General features: G+C 38.5%; 2 protein-coding genes across 2 annotated transcripts in view; both read right to left on the bottom strand.

The window, feature by feature from the left end:
• LOC116486432 (laminin subunit alpha-3-like) overlaps positions 1–1,584 on the bottom strand; it is a 78,497-nt gene extending 76,913 nt beyond the window's left edge. Inside the window, exon 1 of the mRNA XM_032182662.1 lies at positions 1,532–1,584. The gene's annotated coding sequence lies outside the window, so the exon portion shown is untranslated. The remainder of the gene's footprint in view (positions 1–1,531) is intronic.
• Positions 1,585–5,959: 4,375 nt separating this feature from the next.
• LOC116485632 (laminin subunit alpha-3-like) overlaps positions 5,960–23,067 on the bottom strand; it is a 34,015-nt gene continuing 16,907 nt past the window's right edge. Inside the window, exons 3-9 of the mRNA XM_032181123.1 lie at positions 20,637–20,754; positions 19,911–20,029; positions 18,156–18,326; positions 15,614–15,711; positions 13,587–13,702; positions 10,475–10,593; positions 5,960–6,148 (exon numbers count right to left, since the gene is read on the bottom strand). Of these exons, the coding sequence (XP_032037014.1) occupies positions 5,960–6,148; positions 10,475–10,593; positions 13,587–13,702; positions 15,614–15,711; positions 18,156–18,326; positions 19,911–20,029; positions 20,637–20,754 (930 nt within the window). The remainder of the gene's footprint in view (positions 6,149–10,474; positions 10,594–13,586; positions 13,703–15,613; positions 15,712–18,155; positions 18,327–19,910; positions 20,030–20,636; positions 20,755–23,067) is intronic.

Raw genomic sequence — 23,067 nt, 5'->3', positions numbered from 1 at the left:
GTAGCACTGTTCATCTTCCACCACAGTCTGCAGTATGCTGCATTGGTTTAAATTTAACCAATGGCAGCTTATTTTGATAGAACAAGCTGTGAACTGCAGCAGTTTTGAGTAATCCCACTGGCTGTGTTTTCAACTATTTTGTCTGTGTTTTACAATTTGTTGTTGCATGCTCTCTTAATCTTGTATGTCTCTTTTCAGCTTTTGGTGTTAAAAGTTTAAACATATTCAATATGGGTTTGATTTGCTTTAAGATTGCTATCTAATTCCGTTCTAAGAAAAAGAAAAAAAAAAAGTATTTTAAAACCACTGAACAGAGTGTACCAAGGCAGAATCCTGATTTTATGTTTTTAATTTTAAAAAGTTAATCTACTCCAGACCATAAAAACACAGTCACATGGTATTTCTTTATTCCAACCATTGTGTTTAGTAACACAACATAATACATCTTTGTACAGCATAAAGAATTCTGCTGGCTATTCATCGGACATAAACAAGTATATAAAGCCCAAAAGGAAGAAGACTGCTATAGTCAGCAACTAAAAATAACGAGAAAGAAGAAAGTTAGTCATAATGTTCTAAATAAATCCTGTTACCCTCTATAGGAAAGTATATTTCAAAATTCAGCAATAGCCTATATTCTTTTTGAATGTACAATTCACTAATCGTAGAATGGTTTCAGTTGGAAAGGACCTTAAAGACCACCTAGTCCCAACCCCTCTGCTACTGGGGGCACAGGAATTTTCAAGGATTATCAAGGACTAAGGACCCCTCTCTCATTCACTGCAAAGGCAGACAAAACCTAGGGGCCAGATAGGACTTGATGGCTTCTCCATACACACAAAAAAAGTATTATATATTTCAAGGTTATACTTCCTCAGTACTGATCACTCTTCGTTTCACATAAAAAGCAGGCTAGTCCTTGGTGTCATACACACTGGTGAAACCCCATGTAGATCAATCATGTTTCATGATTACATGAGCAAGGCCTGCCATATGATGTTAAAATTAGTAAGAAGTCACTATGAAGGGCAAAGTGTGAAAAATCACTGTGAAGGGCAAAATCACTTTCAGATTTACAGAACACACAGAGTGCAAGGTACTACACAAAGATCCTCTGCAGAAGTATATTAGTTCTTCACCTCTCTACTGTTTTCTTTACTATGCCAGTTCCTTGCCAGCAGTCAAGCATCCTCTGCTGCTGTAGACCTCCATGATAAAACAGTTTTCAAATCCTTTGGTTATTAGTAAGACAGCTGTGCTAACTGAAGCTAAATCAAACAGTCAGACCCAAGAAAAAAAAGCCCATGGGAAAACAGACTATGTAATTATTTCCTACTGTAGAAACATGCACGGAATTAGTGTTTGGAGAATGAAAATACATGAGGATTTCATTGTAAGGAACAGAAGAGTCTCTTTCTCACCTAGTGCAGTGAACATGGCTTCAACCCCTGCAAAAGCAGTACCTTAAAAGCATTAAAGCTTGCCTACTCAGGGGTCTGTCTGATGACATACATGTAATCTGCAACCTTACCTTCACAGACAGGGAAAGAGTGGTGGCCAGGCTGACAGCTGTCACACTGAAGTCCACGTACCCCTGAGCGACAAAGACACCTTCCACGAAAATCACAGACTTCAGGACGGGTACCCGCTGAGTTACACTCACACACTGCAACCAAGCAAAGAATTTTCAGAGGCAGTCTCTGCAGAAGTGCTCTTTTATTATTACACAAATAAATAAATAAAAGCCACTCCCCAATGATCAAGAGGACCAAACTCTTCTCCTCACATTCATTTAGTTTCGTAACAGCTTTTATTGATCGCCAGCATCAGTAAGAATTCAGTATTGAGGGAGATATAAAGGAAAATCTGTTAGAGAGAAAGAATCTGGCTTAAAGTAACTATTGCATTCAATGTCAGGGTTGAAGCACACTTAGCCTGTCCCCACTCAAGACAGATGCATCAATATGGTATGCTGACTACTGAAAGTAGCTCCAGTCTTTTTTAAGACTAAAATTAAACTATTTATGGTTTGGATTTATAGTCTCTGGAGGAAGCAGTTAATAAAATCAGCAGTATAGAGCTGATTAATTGAAATGCTTTAAAAACAGTCAGTTTTCTGGTATTGATTAGAAAGGGCAGCTTGATACATGAAAGTGAGGTTGCAAACTAAAGTTAAACATAAATTCCCCCCAAAAAGGATAAGCAACAGAAATGCTTCCATTGGTATTCTAAATTTCATCAGGAATAATATTATTAAATTCACTCTCAAACTACAATCCAACAGCTGCATCACAAAATAGACAGCAATCAATGTAATAGAGGCATTTTTAGATAGGAATCACTCCTCATCCAGTTTTTCTTTTTTGACTTCTGTGAGTTTTGGGAGACTCCCTTATAAACACATCTCCATGGCAAAAGAATTTCATAACTCTGAATAAAGCTTGGATTTTTGGATATGCTTGCTGAAAGGGAATGTTTTGGCTTACTCTGGCAGTCATGAAAAAAAGCCATTGCACAGGTATCACAGGAAAAACCCTGAAATCCAGTTCGACATCTGCACTGTCCTGTATTTCCATTACAGTCACTACCAAGAACTCCTGTGCCGTGGAACTGGCGTGCTGAAGAGCACATTTGTAAAGAAAACATTTGCAGCATTACAATCTTAGAGTTGGCATTTCACTTGGAAGCTAAATGTTGGCATTTACACCAGGGCTCAGTCTCCAAGAGTAAAAGAAATTATGGAACTTACGCAGACACTGGGGGCCAAAATACCCTGGTTTGCAGCCACCTTCTAGTTATTACAGGAAATAAAAGAAAGAAAGGAACAGAAGTTAGTGCACGAAACCATGCAACTCCTTGTATTTTTGCATGGAAAAACAGATCAGTACTTAGTAATTATTACTCTTGAATCACCAAAATTATTCATATGACCTTTACATGCAAATCTCGCTTAAAAATAATAAATTGTTTAGTTTGCCAGAAGTAACATACAACTTCTAGACACAGAAGCTTCCATTTAGAGATACCTGCCTTTCCTAAGCCTTCAGATTGAGGTGCTACTTGTTGAAAATGTAAATGGCTTAAGCTCTGTTTACTCCTGATTATATTTACTTGTTTTTATCAATGCATTTTTTTTCTTCTTCTTTTTAAAACACTACAAGAGAAGAAAACATGCAACAGAGCACACCCAGAGGCCTAACAGGGCAATAATTTTTGATGCCATATAAACAAGATGATAGTTGGCTACAGGAGACTAAAGTTTTGTAGGCTGTAACAGCAACTGCATACCCTTTCAAGCAAACAATTAGAACTTGTAGATACATAAATGGATGTACACCGTCTACTTATATCCAAGGGCCTGCTACATTCGCAGAAGAAAAGACTTTCATTTGCCAGTGTAAACTCCAGTTCTATTAAACTAATAGAAAATAATGGGGAAACGCATTGTTTTTAGGATATGACAAAGGTTGCTAGATTTTTTAAAGTTATTAATCCTGAAGTACGTTACTAGTATGTATTTGATTTAGCACTGGCTGTGAGATGTCTCGGTTCTGCAGTATAACGATATACACTAAAACACAGAAGCCCACCAAGGGAATCACTTTATGCATTTCAGACAGCTTTGCAGTGGGATAAATAAGAAATATGTAGCCCTCTTAGAAATCCAAGTTCTTCACAACGTACAATTCGCCAGGTGCAAGAGGCGAGTCCATAAACAGAGGGCAATTAGCCTTAAGAAAGAGATTTACACTGCAAAGCAGCTGACAAGTTGTACGTGTCAGAAAGCCTTGATGGATCTATTCACAGGCATCAAACAGGATGGTCAGCTTCTTCTGCAGATGTTTGCCAGAGGCTCAAACTTATTTTGATCCATAACTCTTTCTGGAAGTATCCCACTAAACTGTTTAATATGAACAAGACTATAAGATGAACTTCTGGTGAGAACAAAGGCTCTCTGAAAGATAAATATCAACACTGTCAAAACTACTACATAAATCTCCATGAAAGAACACGCACCACTAAAATAGTGAAAAGTTGTGACACGGGGGAAAAAAAGTGGTAGGAAAAAAAAAAAAAAAAAAAGAACTTGCCTATTATGTCACCAGCTATAGCATCGCTTGGATTTGGAGAAGTGAAAGGATATACAGGAATACCTTTAAAACAAAAGAAATGATAAGGTGTATTTGAAACAGACACATTTATTTCACTAAAATTCTTGACAGATAATGAAGGTCTGTCCTGTCAATACAAAGAGCATGATTAATTTATCTTAAATTAATCAGTAGCATTAGATTTCATTCTATTGCCATTTTTAGTAAATGGAAGCACTCAGCAATTCTATCACATCATTTTTCTCATTTTATTTTCTTTGGATTTGCTAACTCCTTTCCCTCAATCACTTCTTTAAAAAAAATTAAAGAAACTGTAACCCTTCCTTCATGGCTGACAGTTTTATACTCTGCCAGGAGGGTCTTTCCAACATTACACTGGCACCATTTTAGAATTATTTTTAATTATTTTAGAATCTTCTGAAATCCCACAAACATGGTTTATTAGGCATAAAAGTTCCAAATCCTTGGAGGCCTCAAGGAAAACACACAACCACTCTCTCCCCCATCTCTCACTAGTCATGTTCTACTTTTTAGTCCAAGTGAGTTATAGACTCTAGACTCTCTGAATGTCTTAAATGAATTCAGAATTCTGAGAATGAAACACAATCTATCTGATTTTCAAGTAACCACTGTTTTGCAAAGTAGACCAGACTACCTTCTGTGTTATGACAACTGATTTATTCGAATGTGTATGCTTGAGAATCTGAAACACCAGATGTTCAAATCAAACAGTTCAACCAAACCCACTGTAATTAAAACATCTAACTCTTTAAAGCACGTTTAAAATTCTGGAGAACAGACATTTTTATTTGCATACTTACGGATACAAAATGGAAAACTATAGAAACCATCAGCACAGCGTTCACAGTTTTCTCCTTGGAAATTCTGCTTACAGAAACAGCGGCCAGAGCCTTCTTCACAGCCCTCTGCATGCTCTGAGTTACAGCTGCAGGCTAAGCAAGTTTGAGAAAATAAGCACTTTTGGGAAAGGTTTCATTTGCCTTCTATAGCAGTGCACAATGGCATTGTAATGTCATTTGCAGTTGTGAATGTGTCATTATTTAAAGAATTAACATTCACATTCTGTTTCATATTTTCTGAGTACTCTAGATCACAGAATTAATCTTTATGGTATCCCTTAGAAGTAAGATTTACACCATTTTCTTAGACTGTTTGTCTGTTTGTTTGCTTCAGAATTCAGAATGCTGCGTGTTATTGCTCCACAGCACTGCAGCATCTATCCTTTCTGTGGCTTCTGCTCCTTCTCTCTAGGCAGAGAGAAGTCTCTAGTCTAGGCAGAGCACCATGCTCTTGTACACCTTCCCTTACACACTACATATGACATTATAGCAGCATTCCCACAGCTCTGCTGACCTCCCATTTATTTCAATACCCAAACACAACAAACCATAGCTTCCTCCTACTTGTCACAAAGTTCTGTCAGCCTGTTTGTTATTTAATCCTTAGTTCTTACCTATACTCAGTTCATCTTTTTTAAAAGCTCTATTTCTAATCATCCTATTGCATTATTATTATAGATGCTAGGTTGAGCAGTAGATAGATTAGGAGTAGCCATCATTATCACCTTTGGAGCTATATGGTAATATTTTCAAGTGACCAAAAGACAAAAGATACCTTATATGTATGTAAGAGAACCAAGAGAAGCAGGGTCATGAGGATATGAGATGAGAGCAGCTTCTCAGAGGTCATGCCAGCTCACTGTGGGGTGTGTAGGGTCCTACCTCCTCATCAGCCTTTTATGGCTTACTTCCTCCCATTGTCCTACTGCTAGTCTGAAGCTTTAGGTTCATATGACACATACGTTGAGAAGATTATCATTAAAAGAGTCAAAACCAACACAGGAAGTGGTTTGCAGTTGTTTTCCGACATCTTTTGGACGTTTTATTCTTCGCTATGAGAAGATGCCAAATAGAGAAGGACTTACGTATACAGCCATCAGGAGCACTTGCTGGAACACCATATGGACGGTAATAACCTCTTGCACACTTCTCACAGTTAATACCAGCTGTATTATGCTGTGCAAAATAAAGCAAAAGGAGAATATGAGATACAAAGGGGAACTGGGAAGGAGAATTAAGAAACAATAGCATCCTTAACGCTGTCACTATACACAACTAAGAAAGGACTAGCACAGAAAAATAAAAAAAGAATATTACTGCAACAAAGACAACATTTGTCATTTGGTGTACTTTAACAACATACAGCTTCCTGAATCATGGTATTCTCACATAAAGTAACCGAATTTTAACTTTAAAACATTATGAAAATGACATATTTAACAAAAAATTAATTTCATTCTAAGAAAAAAAAATCCCTTTTACACTATTATCAGATATCCATTGATTTTTATAGGGCTTTCTTATCACAGTGCGTACATCATTCAGACAACTGCATTGTTTATTTTTCCTCATCCTGTATATTACTTCTTGAATATCCTTTATCCAAAATCAGCAATGTCAAAATACATCCAAACCTGATCAGCCTACAGGAAACAAAAGTAAAATAAACAAAACAGATCTACCATTAGGAAAACAAACATCTCTGCAAACTTTTTTTAGACACACAGAAAGAAACACCGTAAGTAATTTAAGCACAGAAAAAATAAATATATCTCCTGTGAACAAAGTCCTGAGCGTATTTCAACTCTTGCTCTAAAGCTCTCTCTTGTGGTGAGGGTGCCAGGAGCACGCAGCAGTGATGGCATTCAGAAGTTGAGCAAAGAGCTGTCACAGGGCATTCTCGTGGGCCAATTTGTCTCATGAGCAGGGGACAAGAAATAAGGATAAACCCTGCCCTGGAACAACAAAAGCAGTGAGCACCTGCCCCCAGCTCCCGCTTGCTGTTCACTTCCTTCTTAGGGAGTGTTGCAACACAGGGCTGCAAACAGGACTTCACGGGGCAGCTGGCAGGGCAGTTCATTAGCAGGGCACCCAGGACGTTGCTGTTTGTGGTTGGTGCTCTCCGTTTGGGCAATAGCTCTGGGTTCGGCTTCCAGCTCTGCCAGGAGCTTCCTCTAACATCTTCAGATCTGAACTACTGCCGAGAAAGGCTAATGCTGGAGTAGGGGAGGTGATGCTCACATCACACAGCAGGTGGAGATACAGTATTTGTTGCAGCACCTAGACCACAGAGCGGCCCAACATCTCTGCTCAAGACTGTAGGACTCCTCCCAGAGTCGCAGGATGCTGCTGTCTGGGTCTGGGGTTACACAAGAGGGTCTGGCTCTCTCCCTGGTGCTGGGGCAGGTGATGAACCTGTGCAGAGCTTGTGGGTAAGGATCAGAGGATGTACCAGCCCAGTTGATCACAGAATCATGGAATTGTAGGGGTTGGAAGGGACCTCAAGACATCATCGGGTCTAACCTCCCTACCTGATATTGCAGTAGGTGTCTGTTACAGAGAGCCTGAACGAAAAGGCAAATGAAGCCTTCTTTAAGCAGCTACAGAAAGCCCTGCAATCACAGGCTTTTGGTACTCATGGATGACTTTAACCACCCCAGTGTCGGCTGAAAGGGCAATGCAGCTGGGTGCAGGCAACCCAGAAGTTAATTTGAACATATCAAAGGCAATTTTTGGGATGCCAGGGCTCTTGAACCACTTAGAGATACTCTGTTCAAAGTGACACCGACAAACAAGGAAGAACCGATAGAAGATGTGAGGCTGAGGGCAGCCTTGGCTGCAGCGACCATGAGACTGAATTTTAAGGCCCTTAAACAAGTAAGCAAGACAAATAGCAGAATTACAATCTTGGGTTTCAGAAAAGCAGATTTGGGCTTGTACAGGTATCTGCTTGGCAAGATCCTATGTGAAACTGCACTGAAGGGGAAAGGAGTCCAGAAGAGCTAGCTGACTTTCAAGGACAGTCTCCTTAGCACAAGAATTGTCTTTTCCAATATGCAGAAAGTCGAGCAAGGAAGGCAGAAGGCCAGCATGAATAAATACTGAGACCCTGATTGATCTCAAACTAAGAAAGGAAGTACAGAGAAGCTGGAGGTAGGGACAATCTACCTGGGAGCAACACAAAGACACTGCCCATAATAATGGAGCTAAACAAGCCAAAGGTCACACGGAGTTAAAATTAGCAAGGGAGGTGAAGAGCAATGAGAGGTTTCTCAGAGGTGTACAGGAATAGGACAAGAAGCAACAGACCCAGATCAGAGCATGGAAAATTCCAATTAGATATTACAGGGAAAACATTATTATGAGGGTTGTCAAACACTGAAGCAGGTTGCCATCAGTGAGCTTGGCAACACTCAAGGCTTGACTGGACAAGTCCCTGAGCAGCCTGATCTAATCAGACCTGCTTTGAGCACGGGGTTGGACTATGCGATTTCCAGAGCTCCTTTCCAACCTAAATTATGCTCTGATTCTATGTTTATTGTCTCTCCTGAAGCTGTGAAATAGTTAAAATAAAAGAGACTGTGAAAAGTACAATATTCAATACTATTACTGTCTGACACATTCAATATTCATTCAACCATCCGTTTCTTTTGCTTTTTTTTTCCCTGACGTAAGCAGAAAAAGTAAATTAAAATCCATGTACTTTGCTGATAAAAAAATATGCTATAATTAGATTTATGGTAAACTCATTTAATCTAGCACAACTCCCACAAAATTAGGTTACAAACAACTAATATCAATCATACAACCACAGACCCATAGACTTACAGATTTAAATTAATTTGGGTCTTTTATATCCTGGAAGCAATTTAAGAAAAATGCTCTTTCATGAACAAAGAACTGACAGAAAGGACCAAGATGATAAATATGACCAGACTGCATGAACAATTTCTGCAAAGAAATATCAATTGGAAGACAAAGAGCATTTATTTCACTCATGCTAGTAAAAATAATTCTCTCTTCTGACTGCTTCTTGGACAATATCTTATACTGTGGCAATAAGATGGAAAACACCCTAAACATTTTACTGGACATCCCCTTTTTTGTTGCTTAAATACAGCTGTATTTTAAATGCACAGCATGGTAATAGACAAATCATTATATGCAGGTGTCATAGGAGTATAGGTTTTATGATAATTTTCCCTCCAAATTACATTCTGGTCAGCTGTTTGTTATCAGACAGACCTGACAACAAAAGGAAGACAATCTTTAAAATCAGTATTTAACTGTATTTAACCCTGAGATTATTGAAACAATGACTAATTTAGATTGGAAGACACCTCAGGAGGTCAAGTGGTCCAATCTCACTCAAAGCAGAGATATCTCCAAGATTAGATCAAGGTGTTTAGAGTCTTGTATGATCTCTCCTGAAAGTAATTAGTCATACTAGTATAAACGTTCCTTACGATGAGAGACATTCCTTCTCTTTACAATAACGTATTACTCATTAGTGACATACGGTGTAAAGTCTCTGACTCCAAATTTACATTTGTTGATTCAAACCAACTGAGTCTCTAGGGTTGTTAAGAGGCTGAAGCACACGACATGTAAGGAGAAACTCAGGAAATGGCTTTGGTTGGAGAAGAGATGGAGAAGAGATGTTTAAGGAAGGTGGGTACCTAGTAGCAGTTTTCTACTACCCAGGAGTGGGTAACAGAGAAGGCAGAGCCAAGCCTTCTCTGACATACACAGCAGGACAAAAGCCAACTGTCACAAGATGCAACTGGGGAAATTCCCACTGAACAGTAGCAAAAATCTCTTTACCATGGAAGTAATTAAGTGCTGTAATAAATTACTCAGAAACTGCATAACCTCCACCCTTAGAAATCCTCAGAACTCAGTTGGGTGTTTCTTTGTGCAAACTGATATAACTTTGCATCTACTCCTGGTCTGAGTGGAGCACTGGTCTAGATGACTTCCAGAGGTCCCTTCTACAATTCCGTATGTTTTCAATACCAAAAATTTCCTTCTTGGTATAGCCTATGCCCTCCTTTAGTCCTTCTGGTGAGGCAGAGCTCTCTGTGTTTTGCTTCAGTAAAGAACCAGCTGGACTGAGTTGGTATTTTATTTAGGAAATTTTACTTCCCTTTATTAAGCAGAGAAACATCAGAGTTCATAACAGGAAAGGGGATTTTTAGAGTTCATTTAATTGTTGTATTGTGTGGCTTTATTTGAATCACGCAAATATAATATAATTATATTATATAAATATAATTAATGCATCATTTGTTTATTAACAAGCAATGTTGTATGATGCAAATTACTTTCAGACATCTTTTACTTTGTATGATGCAAATTACTTTCAGAAATCTTTTTCCCTGCTTTGAGTACAAGTAACAATACCAGAGGAATGGAGCTATCTAGACTGGTCAGCCTCCAAACTATCAGTGTGGACACACTTCTTCAAATGACAATTACTTAAACAGACCAAAACCTTTTTACCTGGCAGTTAATGCAGACTCCTCCACCTTCGTAATGCCCGTGAATGTTTAAGCTTTCTCGACGCCGATCAACATCAGCATCGTAGTAGCAGTCAGTGGCATGCCCATAGCAATTGCAGGCTGAAAAAGTTAATATTCCAAGTCAGCTTTCATTGTGATGCTGGAATTTAGAAATGTAGCAGTGGTGAGAAAGAAACCTGGAGTATTTATTTATCCATACACTCATGTATTTGGAGTGTTCTCAAGTGCACGTATTTACTTATCAGCAACTAGATTTTCACACCAGAGACCTGGGAAGATCATCTAGACATGAGGAAAACATGGACTGCTAGGTTTGTCAGAAGAGCCAACAGCTGTACCATTTCAAAACCATATATTTATACATAAAAGCAGAACCAGGAAGCTCCAGAAGAATGGTTTCAGCAGTTTTATAAAAATAATGAAAAATATGTTCCAATGCTTTTTCTATTTTTCCACATCCAAAAATATATCCGGGCTGAAGCTGTGTGCACTAAAACTTTGTTTCAAATAAACAGTTATAGATAAGATATACATATTTGTGCATAGGAAACTTTATGAAAGAAAAAAAAAAAAAAGCTGAAAGCACAAAAGGCTTCTGTAAACATATGGTGCTAGGTGAGTTTTAATTATAAGCGTTCCAGGACTCCAGAGAAACCCTCCTACAAAATTCCTAAAGTTACAACTTTATAAAGCTATGACTTCACACTTGGGAAATCCTTCCTTCATCTAGACCAGGGGATAAGATACTCTGGAAGACAATGGATTCCTGAAAGCATGTCAAAATAAAAGTAAGAGCCCCGACCCTACTTTCCTTCTTTGGAAGGAAGCATGTCCTTCCAAGGTCATCTACCAAATGCTCCTTGGCTCTAGGGCCAAAACTTCTGTGAACTGCAAACAGCTCACAAGTATGCCTAGTAACAGTGATGGGAAATTATTTTGCCTGGTCACAGTAACAGCATTTTCTCTTACAGGTGAACAGAAAGCCCTTCTACCTCACAAAGTATTTTCTTACAACTTTGAGCCATTTGCTGACCCCCACTACTCTAGGAAACTCAGAGCAAAAGATTGGCCCTATTTCTATCAGCTCCCACCGACCTCTTTCAATCAGTTTCCCCAAAGGGACCTCAGGCTGCTGGAAAGCTTAATGAGGCTGCTTTAATTCCTCCACTACCGGCTTCCAGGAGAAGAGGCCTGCACCTGGCCAACACTTTCAACAAATCACCTTAAACAGCTAGAAGCAATCCAAACTGAAAAGGGTATTTTTTTCAGAGGTAGTTAGAAGCTAAGTTGTCTTGGCTCCAAATCTTGTCGATGATCTTTTATAAATTCATTCTTTCAAGAACACGACGTTATTTATGCTCTTTGTCTCTCTCTTCCTGGCAGAAAGTATTTTTCTTTCAAAGAGGGGAATTCAAATGAGGTTTCAAATATTGTCCAAAAATTGAGTCCCAACATGCCTATCTCTGATCAAATGTTTTAATCGTCTTTTTTTTTTTCCCCCCCAAACACTCTGTCTTAGCGCTGCAGTTTTGATTAAACAAGCAGTCTATTTATTCCTCAAACTAATTATAAAGGTGCATCTATTTGGCTTTCAGGTAAGGTTCCCTTGTTAACCGTTTGTACCCACTGGCTACACTACTCTCAGGAAAGGCAGGTAAGTTAAATTAGGCCAGACTCAAGGGAATCTAGAGGCTGCCAACACGTTTGCTCAGAAAAGGCTGTGCATGGAGATGGCTAACACAGCCGCTGTTTTCTGACAGAAGGATGCAAACACCCACGTGGGACTTCATGTACCCCTTAGGAAAAAGGGGGTCCATGTGGTCGATCTTACAGCATTACCTTTTCTTTAAGAGAATGAAATACAGGGAAGGTAGAAGAAAGCTCAAGGGGCTTCTTCAGCTTGACTATTCAGTCTGTGGGTCTAAAGCACACGTGTGGAGCAAACTCCCCACCAGGAAAATGTTTGCATCCATTTACGCCAGGTCAGCAAGAGGTGAATTCCAGCATGAAAATGGAGTGCAGCTCAGACACCTGTCAGCAGTAGCAGCCTTGAACAACTTCCCACAGCAGCATTCAGATGACATGAAGCTCAGAGGACCCTGCTTATGGGCCCAAGACAGGAAGGGCAGAAGAGCTGCATTGATTAATGAGTAACATGTGACAAGGCTAAGGCAGGACTACACTGCTGAAAGGCTTTTTCAGACCAAACACGATTCACAGTTATTAGACTGTAAATTCAAGAATGTCTGGAGAGATGACTTTTCACCCTGGTTCCTGAAACACTGGAGCATGCTTAATTCCCCAAAAAACAGATTTGCTTCTAAAAATCTGCTTTATAACACAGACTTTTGAACTGGGTTCCTTTAAAATACCAAGGATGCAGTAACTACAATGACATGAACAATGAATAACTCAGCTCCTCTTCCCAATAAAAGATAGCAAAGACTGAGTTGTTACTTCTCACAACTCCCAGTTGCAAATTATTACTAAATACTTTGCTGTTTCATAAGGGGAGCTGACTGTATCTTGCAGTACTGCACTAAGTACTCCTCATTCCCTCCGGTAACAAACAAAAAAGCCACATAGCTAAATACACAGTCCCTCCCCTTCTGCCAACAGGACGTAAAATCCAGAAGTCGGAGCAAGAGTTCTCCCTTGATTCCACTTAGAGTGACTTGTTTGAAAGTTTAATATATGCAGTCTCTACACTCTGAATACAAATAGGTAATGGGGAAGCACATTTCAAGATGCCTGTAATCTCTGCTCTGCTAGGGAGCACCCACAATTTGTCAGCAGGCAGCTAAGCCTGGGGAGAGATGTTCACCCACCATGCTACAGGAAGGTTTCCACTTTTCTCAGGCAATATTCTGACATCTGTGACTATTGTCATTGTCTAATGAGATGAGAGAAAAACATAAATAACATTCACTGCATCATTTAGTCTGTGTTACCGTATGGAAAGAATCTTCTCAGTAAAAACAAGAGGTGTCAAAGCCTAATCTGTCAGTTACGGTCCATGAACACTGCACTATGGCTAATTTTCACCCACTTGTCAAAGTCCCATTTAAACTCACGTGTTTTTAACTACTCACGTTCACATATATTTGTGTTCCCAGCTGTTGCAGGTTGCCACTGTTTTTGATTATATCCAGGACAGCAGTGGTCACAGGTTTCCCCACAAGTGTTATGCTGACATTCACACTGAAACCTACAGAAATAAAAGATTCTTAGTCCACTGAATCTGGATTTAAACTTTTTTTTTTCTTAATTTTATTGCATCCCAAAACTGACACATAATGTGAAAAAGACAGGACGTAAGTTCATGTGTAGAGAGATCAAACAGTGATACTAGAACATTTTAGAACTTCCCTAAAATTATTCAAGATTGGTTACTTTAATCATGATTATGAGCTTATTAACACAAATTAGTTATAGAAAACATTTACAACTGAATTCATTAGACTGGATTATGAAACTTTATGCTAGAATATTAAATCAAACTGATATATAGCAGCTTACAATGTACCCTATTTTAGCTTCATTCCAAGGCTCAAGCTTGTTGACCTACAGTAAATCAAAATATTTATCAACTTTCTATGCATGTCTTCATCATTTTTAATTTATGCTTTGCTTACAATAATTTTATTACTGTCTTTATTAAACCATAATCATAACTTCATCTTGTTACATTTAAAACAATTCACGTTAATCATCAAGAAAGCATAGTTCATATTTATTTTGATTTGAATAGCCTCCATAAGGGCAGGCTCTCGTTATGGGCTAGGTCTTACTATCACGCCTAGTAACTGAGTCCCAGGAGTAACAAGCAGACCTTGAGACGGGAGAGGCTTTTTCCAGCATTCCTCTGTTATCTGTGTAGCCTAATAACCAAGGGGCAATCTAATTTTCAAGTATAACCATTCTATTCTGGTAGATTTCACCCCTTCTGCACTTACTTTTCTCTAGCATAGACATCTGAAATGGAGGCACCCATTTGCCCACTAACTCTTCATTAAAAACCAGGTTAAGAGCAAGAGCTGTTTTAAACCTGGGTCTTAAAATGTGTTTTGAATGGCCTGAATGCTCACAGTCATTTTCGTAGAACAGATGAGCCATAGAGCTTGATCTAATTCCTTGTGAAATCAACATGGATATCATAAATTTCACAGGGAAATGGAACTTTCCTATAGATTTCAGGTAAGTGTGTGACCTCTTACTATCCCTTTTTAATTCAAGCTCACTCGTAAAAAGTAACATTTGTAAACGAAGGGTAAGATAACATATTCATTCATTAAAATTAATATAATCCTGCTGCAAAGTTACTGAAATGACATTGATGTTTGCTAATAGCTCCTGTAAATATCAATAATAAGAACACAGTCAAACAATTATAGAATGTAAAGACAATTGTAAAATATCTTAGATCTACTGCAAAATGAATGCAACTATTTTTCTAAACACATATTAGTTAGAGCCAAGTGTCCAAAGGACCTAGACAAATAGTCAGCAGTCCCAAGTTCTGCTCCTACAAAATATTCAAGTAAAAAATGCAGTCTGAGTTCTACTAACTTTATGTCTGTCTTCTTCATTAATATACTAAGAATATGATACCAAAAGTCATGTTTTTCTCTTGTATCTTAATAGTCAATTCAGCTAAAATGAAGTATCATCCCACTGACAACAGGATATAGCTCATTCAATTTCTGTTTTTATTTTTTTCTAGTAGTGATCAGAAGTATTGGATCCTGTCTGAGTTCAGTTAAAATGCTCTTTACCTCCAGAAAGTTCACTAACTTTGTTACTGAGTTGGCTTTTTAATTCCTGTTGTTGCGAGATGATATCAAACCATGTTTTCCAAAAAGAATTAAGGGTTTCTAATGAGCTATTAAATTTTCCAAGCTCTTAATTTCAGTTAAAATCTAAACAGACCTTTTTATTCTTGTATTTCACATACAATAGCTCTTGACATGTTTTCATGTCAATCATTAGCAGACTCATTTTTTAAGTATAATAAAAATTTCTTCCAAGGCTACATTCAATAATAAAAAAGTTCATTTGAAAATGTTTGTGGATTTTTTTTTTCCTGATATTAAATTAATGTGATGCTCAATTTACTTACTGGTATTGGTTTTCAGCACTTTTTGCATTACATACTTCAGCATGGCCATGGCAAACACATCGACCACCAACACTGATGTCCTTTATACTGTAGTAATACTACGAAAGAATCACAAGAAATATATATGTCTTTTCTTACTTGTATTATGGCAGACATATCAACATCAGTAATTTCTATGTGGTTAAATCCTGTTAATGATAATTTTAAAGGCATGACTTTACAAAAGGCCACAGTCAGGCAACCAATAGTCAAACCTGTACTGACATTATGTCTCAGTATGAGTCCCAGCAAATCAAGCCAATACTCATGGGCTGCCTGGTAGCAACAGAACACAATTTTGGGCTTGCGTGGCTCAAACCAAATGCATACTGCTGTAGCTCTCCATTCCCCAGCTTCTACAAAGCCACCAGTGCCCAAGCCTAAAACTTGTTCAAAGCCAGCTTGACTATGGAGATGTACAGGTACAGCATTAGTTTGGGAGACCGTGGTCTGGTCAACAAGTAGGACACACTGGTAGGAGCAGCAGCTTCCCCATTCAGTCTCACATGGTCACTAAACACTAGAAACCAACAGAGATCGGTGGCTCAGATAAAATCCCTGTGACTCAAGCTGGATTTGAACCTGTGACATGAAGCCGAACCACTTTGTATCTCACTCTGACGCCTTGCAGGCATCCAAGGCAACAGTAGATAAAAATTTCATCAGTTCAACTCATTGTAAATCTCAGCAGCATATACACATCAATAGTAACTTCTGCATACATTTCTGTAGTTCAGAAGTTGCTTCCTTGCCTCTTTAGTGCACCAGGCAGAACAGAAAGCTGGTTGTAATTCTGGATCTCTATGCACCCCCAAAGACAGTTAAAGGGCCAGAGAAAATGCCACTGGAGGACAAAGAGAAAAAGGGTCAGAACGTTTTGCAGTTTTGTCTCCTGTGCTTACTCATTCACAATATAGCCTCTCTAAGTGGTATAAACACTCTCTTCTTTTATGTAGGTGAAGTTGGCTGCCACAGATGAGATGCTTTTCCAGGGCAGAGAGCTTTTGAAAACCTCTCTCTCTGGCTTCTGCAAAGCTACTTTGCTCTAAGCAGGAGAAGAGCAGTAGGTGGGATATATAGACTAGGAAATAAGATCTGTATTATTTTTCACTTTCTGAACAATCTCTACTCACATATACTCACTAATTTTTTAACTGTGCCCTACCATTTTCATGCTGTAAATAAAACCTGTGCTTTCAGTATTTTCAGCACAGCTAGAAGTGACACTTTTGACTCCTGCCATCATAGCTGACTGTTGTTTTTTTTTTTTTTTTAATATAGTAAGACTGTCGATAGTTACGTGCAGCTTTGCAGAACTATGCTGTACTACTAACAGGAATAGTCCTGTTATTGGCTAGTAAAAAGTAAAATTAATAATAGGCCAAAACAATTAATAGGCCAAATTGCCACAGTTTAGACATAAAACATTCCCTATATAATTCAATGTGTCATGAACTCCAGCCATTAACAGAAGTCAGGCAGTCACTTGGACAGGAGAACAGAACTCGTCTGGTTTTCATCTGCTTCTCTAATAAGTTTAACACACAGACTTTCCTTATGTATATTAACTCTTTCCTAGACTTTGCAGACCTCTACAACAAAAATGTGTGATCTCTTTTAACAATTCAATAAAACACTTGTTGTTTTATTCATCTGTCCTACATCCCACGGCCATAACATCAGAAGTTTCTTACATTAAAGCTACGCTACTTGCCAAGGAAAGTAAATACTTCTTTTACATGTGCCTGTGAGCAACATCGTAAAATTTACTTAAGACAATAGAGGTGCTTAATGGGAGTGCTATCAAGTAACTGGAACTGGTTTATGATTTTCAATACAGAAACCCACACACACTTGTGCAGTGCCTCACCCCAGGGTTTCCTCCAATTGTTACTGACTCTTCATTTGAAATAAAAAGGTTTAAAATAACAATACAATATGACGCTTGCAATCTCTCTTGATGCACTGGTCCCTTGAGGGATCTGGATTTCCTTATATTTCCCCACTAAATGAGAGTGGAACTTTGGCTATCAAGCCCCAGGATAGCCCAAAGTCCACTAAAAACACCTATGTATCTCAAACAATACGTCTACAGCTAGTAAATTTTGAGTAGGCCCTCTGATTCCTGCTCCTTCAGAAACTCAAGTAATATTTTCTGAAATCTCTCTTTGAATAAATAAGGGAAAGCAGTGTAAAATAAGGCTGGTGAGACAGCTTAGATTTTCACATTGACTCCTTATAGCTCTCGTGATGCACTCAGCTTCCTTTACTATTCAAAGTCAGCAAAAGAAGATAGCCTGTTACAAAATCATTACTTCCCCTCCATAACTACCTGCTATCCCAGTTACCTTCTCATGTCAAGCAGACCTGGAGAAAATACAGGGATTTACAGGTGGGTCCTTGTAAATATTGATTGTTGCAAACCTAAATGATTCAGATCATTTTTGGTCTCTAAGATGCTGGATACAGCTGTTGAATATACCTCTGTGAAAACAGTACTTACTCTACGGGTTACAGTAGGGTCTCGTTGAGCTTTTGATATCAAGTGTCCAAGAAGTGTATTAGTTCTGAGAAAATGAAGGCGGATGTTTGTTGCTTTTGTGAATTCCCGAAGACTAGGGGAATAAGTGAAGTTTTTTGCTCCTGGGCGGCCATTTACCAAAGATACTACAATCTAAAAAAAATAGGAAGTATATTTTTGTTACACCATATCAACTGCAAGTATCAGTAGTGGGCACAGAGTCAAACGTTTGAGTAGTAACAGAATAAAAAAAAAATACTATTGTTTCTGAGCATATTTGCAATAGCAACTACACATTTCATACTGAAACCAGAACGTCAGGAAAAAACATGACTTGGACCCTCCTGAATTCTTATTACACATATTACACCTAAGTAAAAAATAAATAAATAAATAAATAAATAAATAAATAAATAAATAAATAAATAAAAGAGTGCCCCTATCTCTTTTGAAAACAGTGTGTACAACACACAAAAAGAACACATTTTAGTTGGGGGAAAAAACAAACAAAAAACAATAGGTATAGTTACAAATAGTTACATGAACAGTTGATAGTGTCAAGGGGAGTTTTGTCAGAGTAATAACACCAGGTTTTGGCTCTTTCCCAAAGCACATTTATTTTTGGGTTAAGGCACAAACATTCCTGGAAAATATTATTGTTACCAGGTCCAATGCCTGGGAGCATATTAATGGTCTTCTTGAAGAAAGTACACAGTGTTGCTTTAGAAAATCCTTTCACGTGAAAGCAGGTTTATCTAACTTCCAAAACATGAGCTCCAGTACAATTTTAATTTCTTAAAGAAAATTAGCAATCATGAATCTCTATTAAATTAACAATCTGGTGTGCAACCGAGTAAGAGACTTCCATTTATTTATAACCAGCCAGATAACAGATTTCTATTTTCAAATAGCTCCTATAATCTGAAACATGTAAGAGTAGACCGGTGGCAGTTCTAATTGCAGTACAATTATTTTAGGAGAAGTCATGCAGCATGTAATAGGGGATGGTAGCAGCAATAGCCTTCTACAGAAATTGTTCTTAAAAATATTTTATCTGGAAAATTTTAAAGATGTGTTAATAGGCAAATTCTACTTTAATTCTAAACTACAGCCCCAGATCCATACGCATAAAACTCTGCAGGAGTTTAGATGTAGATTCTAACTGCATCAGACATAAAACAAGAACGTCAGCAAGAGTGAACAGCACAGCCAGGAGTTTAACATCAAGTCAAGTAACACAAGCCACATTTCTGCAACAGCAAGGATCAAAATCAGAGTAATGCTTTTGCAAGCACGTGTACTTCATTACTAGCATGTAGTATTTTGTATATTTTTTCTTAAATAGAAACTTATTCTTGAATGGTAAGTATCTGTTTCTATGGCCTTTTCTCCCATGAGGAATTCTTGTGTAGTTAAGTTCTTTTATGTACATTGAAACTATTCAGAAAATGCAGTAAATATCTTCAAATGCATATGCATAAAGTGAGGTACCTAAACCATAATAAAGAATCTATGCAGGTTGCTTTGAGCAGCCCCTATCCCCTGGTGACAATTGGGAGATGTCAGCCCACTCTCCAAATATCTCACCAGCTACTTAAATGCTTGATTGTGGATTTATTGTCATTTCAAGCAATCATAACTGAAAAAATACTTTCTGTTCTACGTTTTTATTGAAACGGTAAACTTCCAAAACTGTTCACTTCCAAGATTACACTTCATTTTTCGAAAAGCACTTACCTCCCCATTTTCAAGAGGCACAATGCGAGAATACTCTGTAGTGCAAATGACATCGTTGTCCCTCCTCACAGGAACATTAGCTTCCTTCCCAAAGCGTTCCAAACAATCCGCTTTGGAGTCTAGTCAAGTCAGAATGAAATTAGTTTTATATATGAAAATATATACTACCGTATATCCTAATTTGAATTAACAAAGAAATATCCCCTGTGCTTTAGGTAAATTCTCCCCCTTACCTGAAAAATAAAAAGCAGCGATTGCTTCCCTTAGTGCATAAAAATGGAAATTTCTAAAACCAAATTGTTTTGTGTCCCAAGCAATTCAGTGGTTCCTGATAAGACACTACACAATCTTTCTAATGTCAACACAAAAAAAATAATAATAATTTATCTACTCCAAGATTTTGTGCTTGTATTTGACTTTGACGTTTGCAAGGAACTCTAGAGTCCAATAGGATAAAGGACGCTGTAGTTCTGATATACTAAAAATCAAGACAAAAAAAGCAAAACAAAAAATCCCAACAGACTGAAAAACATTGATGTGCTGAGTTAAAATTTCCAAATATCATACTCACTCTCAGTTTCACTTTTTTCACTAATTCATCGTGGACAACTACGATAAGAGAAACGTATTTGACAGTCACTGTCTTCACTACACTACAGCTGAAATCTTCAGCAATATCAATGGCCTGATTTTCTTGCTACTGGGTGAAAGATTAAAGATACTTACGAGCAAAATATTGCCAGGGAGTGTAAGTTTTTCCAAAGTCCACTGATCTTTCTAAGATCCAGAGATCTGGACGAGGAGAATTTGCAAACTTGATAAGGATATAGGCGACATGGAAAAGCTGGTAACAGAACATGTAGAAATATTATCAGCAGCTTTTTGAACTCTGTCAAAGTCATGCAATACTAAAATTAATGCCAGTAAAACCCCTTTTCTTTTGTGTACAGTGAGAAGGTGATCTGCAGTTTTATTTCCATTTTAATAACAGTCCAGCTTCTCAGCGGGTAGCCTCCAAGCAGCTGTTAACAACGTACTTCACCTGACAATGTGCTCCAATACATTAAAAAAAGCTGCAGCAGAACTCTGCTGTAAGCCATCTGTTACCTTGCAGAGCAGCTGTTTCACATCCAACTGATTGCTTGGGTGTGTTCATGGTCTATTACTTAACCCTGATGAGTTAGCATCTCAACTCTTTACTGAGCTAAGATACATTTGCAGCATCCTGGTACATTCTCTAGAATGCTTGAGGCAGTCTAGTCACGTAACCGTGCATGTAGTGAAAGAAAATCATGGATATTAGTGAAAATGTACATAGTTACCTTGGGGCTCCTTTGGCTGCATTTGATTGTAACCAGAGGCACCTGTTCCCTCACTACAAGAAACTTGCTAGATAACTTTGCCACTTCCCAAGTAACAAAGCAACTCTCCCCAGGGCTTTATGTATGAAGTACCACAGGAAAGATTCTTATGTTGGTAGATCATTCATTGTCTGAAACTGCTCAAAATGCTTCATCAGTTCCAAGGCTGCCAAGGCCAAGAGTCCCACCTGGCTCCTTTAGGTGCTCAATGGGTATCACAGAGATAGAAAGCTCCTCAACACTACAGTAAATACAAATTTGACAAGAACAGAAATTTTACTACAAACCTCTTGAGATAGTCCACAGTCATAAAAATCTGCACATCTGTGAAATTAACCCACACAAATGGCCGAATACAGATTGAACCCTAAGGGCCATCTAAAATTTAAACAACCATGATGTGGATATGAGTTGTCGATAAAAGAGATCAGACACTGAGGGACAGACAGTACTTGAGTGCAGCTGCACTGGAATTTCTCACTCAACAGCATAAATTCAGTAACTTCTGCTTGCCAGGGTCTTACTTGGTTAGGGCTCCTTTCAGACTAGATCTTCACACACCCATTCCAGACATCAGCTTCTGAATATCAAAAGCATTCAAAAAAGAAAGAAAAACCTTCTCACAGAGGAACATGAGAATTCAGGGACTTCATGGAGCACGCTCTCATGATGCTACCTCACATCCCAGCAAAAGAAACTGAAGCTTTTTCATTGTGCATTCAGTTCATGCAGTATGTGCAACTACATCCAGGGCAACTGCCTGGTCTACATGCACTAAGGCATCACTGAAACAGGTGTTGCACCTTGAAACCTGTTTTAGAAACTGTTGATTTGATGAATGTTACTGACCTCGGTCAGCGAGAAGGATAACCAAGGGAAAAAACCCCGTCATGATAGTGGTGGGATTTACCCTGCCAACTTAACACCGCCTCACAAGCACCAACTTCACTTCCTGTGATACTAAATTAGGCAGTTAATTAGCCAGACAGTACCTACATTCAGGAAATTACTTAGTAGGTAACAGTATGAAGGAAAGTGAGTGGCAGTCATTCTGTTGGCAGAACAGCTCTTTTCCCCAGAACTATTCACAATGACTGCACGGCTGGCACAATGTCCTTGAATTACTGATTGAAAATCTCCAAACCAGTGGTCAGAAACAGCTGAATACTTCGGGCACTGTTGCAAGCTTTGCTCTTATTGAGTTTTTGATACTCCACCTATGCAACTTCTGCTACTTGACTGGCAAGTTTCAGTGCAGGGATATTGGCCATACAGACCCTACATGTCATCCAGCATGGCCATTCAGTGCAAAGTCTGGTATCCTCCCAGGGAAAGGTAACAGTTGTGTAATTCCTAAAAGAAATTGTTTTACATTCTTGCTTTTTACTGTCAAGATCTCTTAAAACCAGGTCTGCACCATGCAGGCAACTGCCTATCCATTAATATTCTCACCCCTATGCTTTAAAGTCTTTAAGAATTCCATTCTTACAAGCATATTAACAAGGGCTGACAACAGTCCACATGCTCATCAAGCCAGATTTCATCAAGACAAATGTCTTAGAAAGCTCAGGGGGACACAAAAGAAGCACACATAAAATGCAGACCACTCCTCCAGGACACCATTGCTTGCAGTCATGCTGTTGAACCACGACGACAATGACCTTCTACCTACTCTCCAAAAAAGCTGACAGCACCTGCCTCAGCCTGTCATGCAGTTCTATTCTTTTCCTGAGATGCTCCTCAGACTGCTGACACAGGGAGTTTCGTCTCGTCTTGTCTCGTAGCAGGTGATGCCT

The sequence above is a fragment of the Aythya fuligula genome, chromosome 2, assembly GCF_009819795.1.
Source record: "Aythya fuligula isolate bAytFul2 chromosome 2, bAytFul2.pri, whole genome shotgun sequence".
NCBI classification, from domain to species: domain Eukaryota; kingdom Metazoa; phylum Chordata; class Aves; order Anseriformes; family Anatidae; genus Aythya; species Aythya fuligula.
The sequence above is the reverse complement of the archived record's forward strand: the minus strand, read 5'-3'. Positions and strand labels throughout refer to the sequence as shown.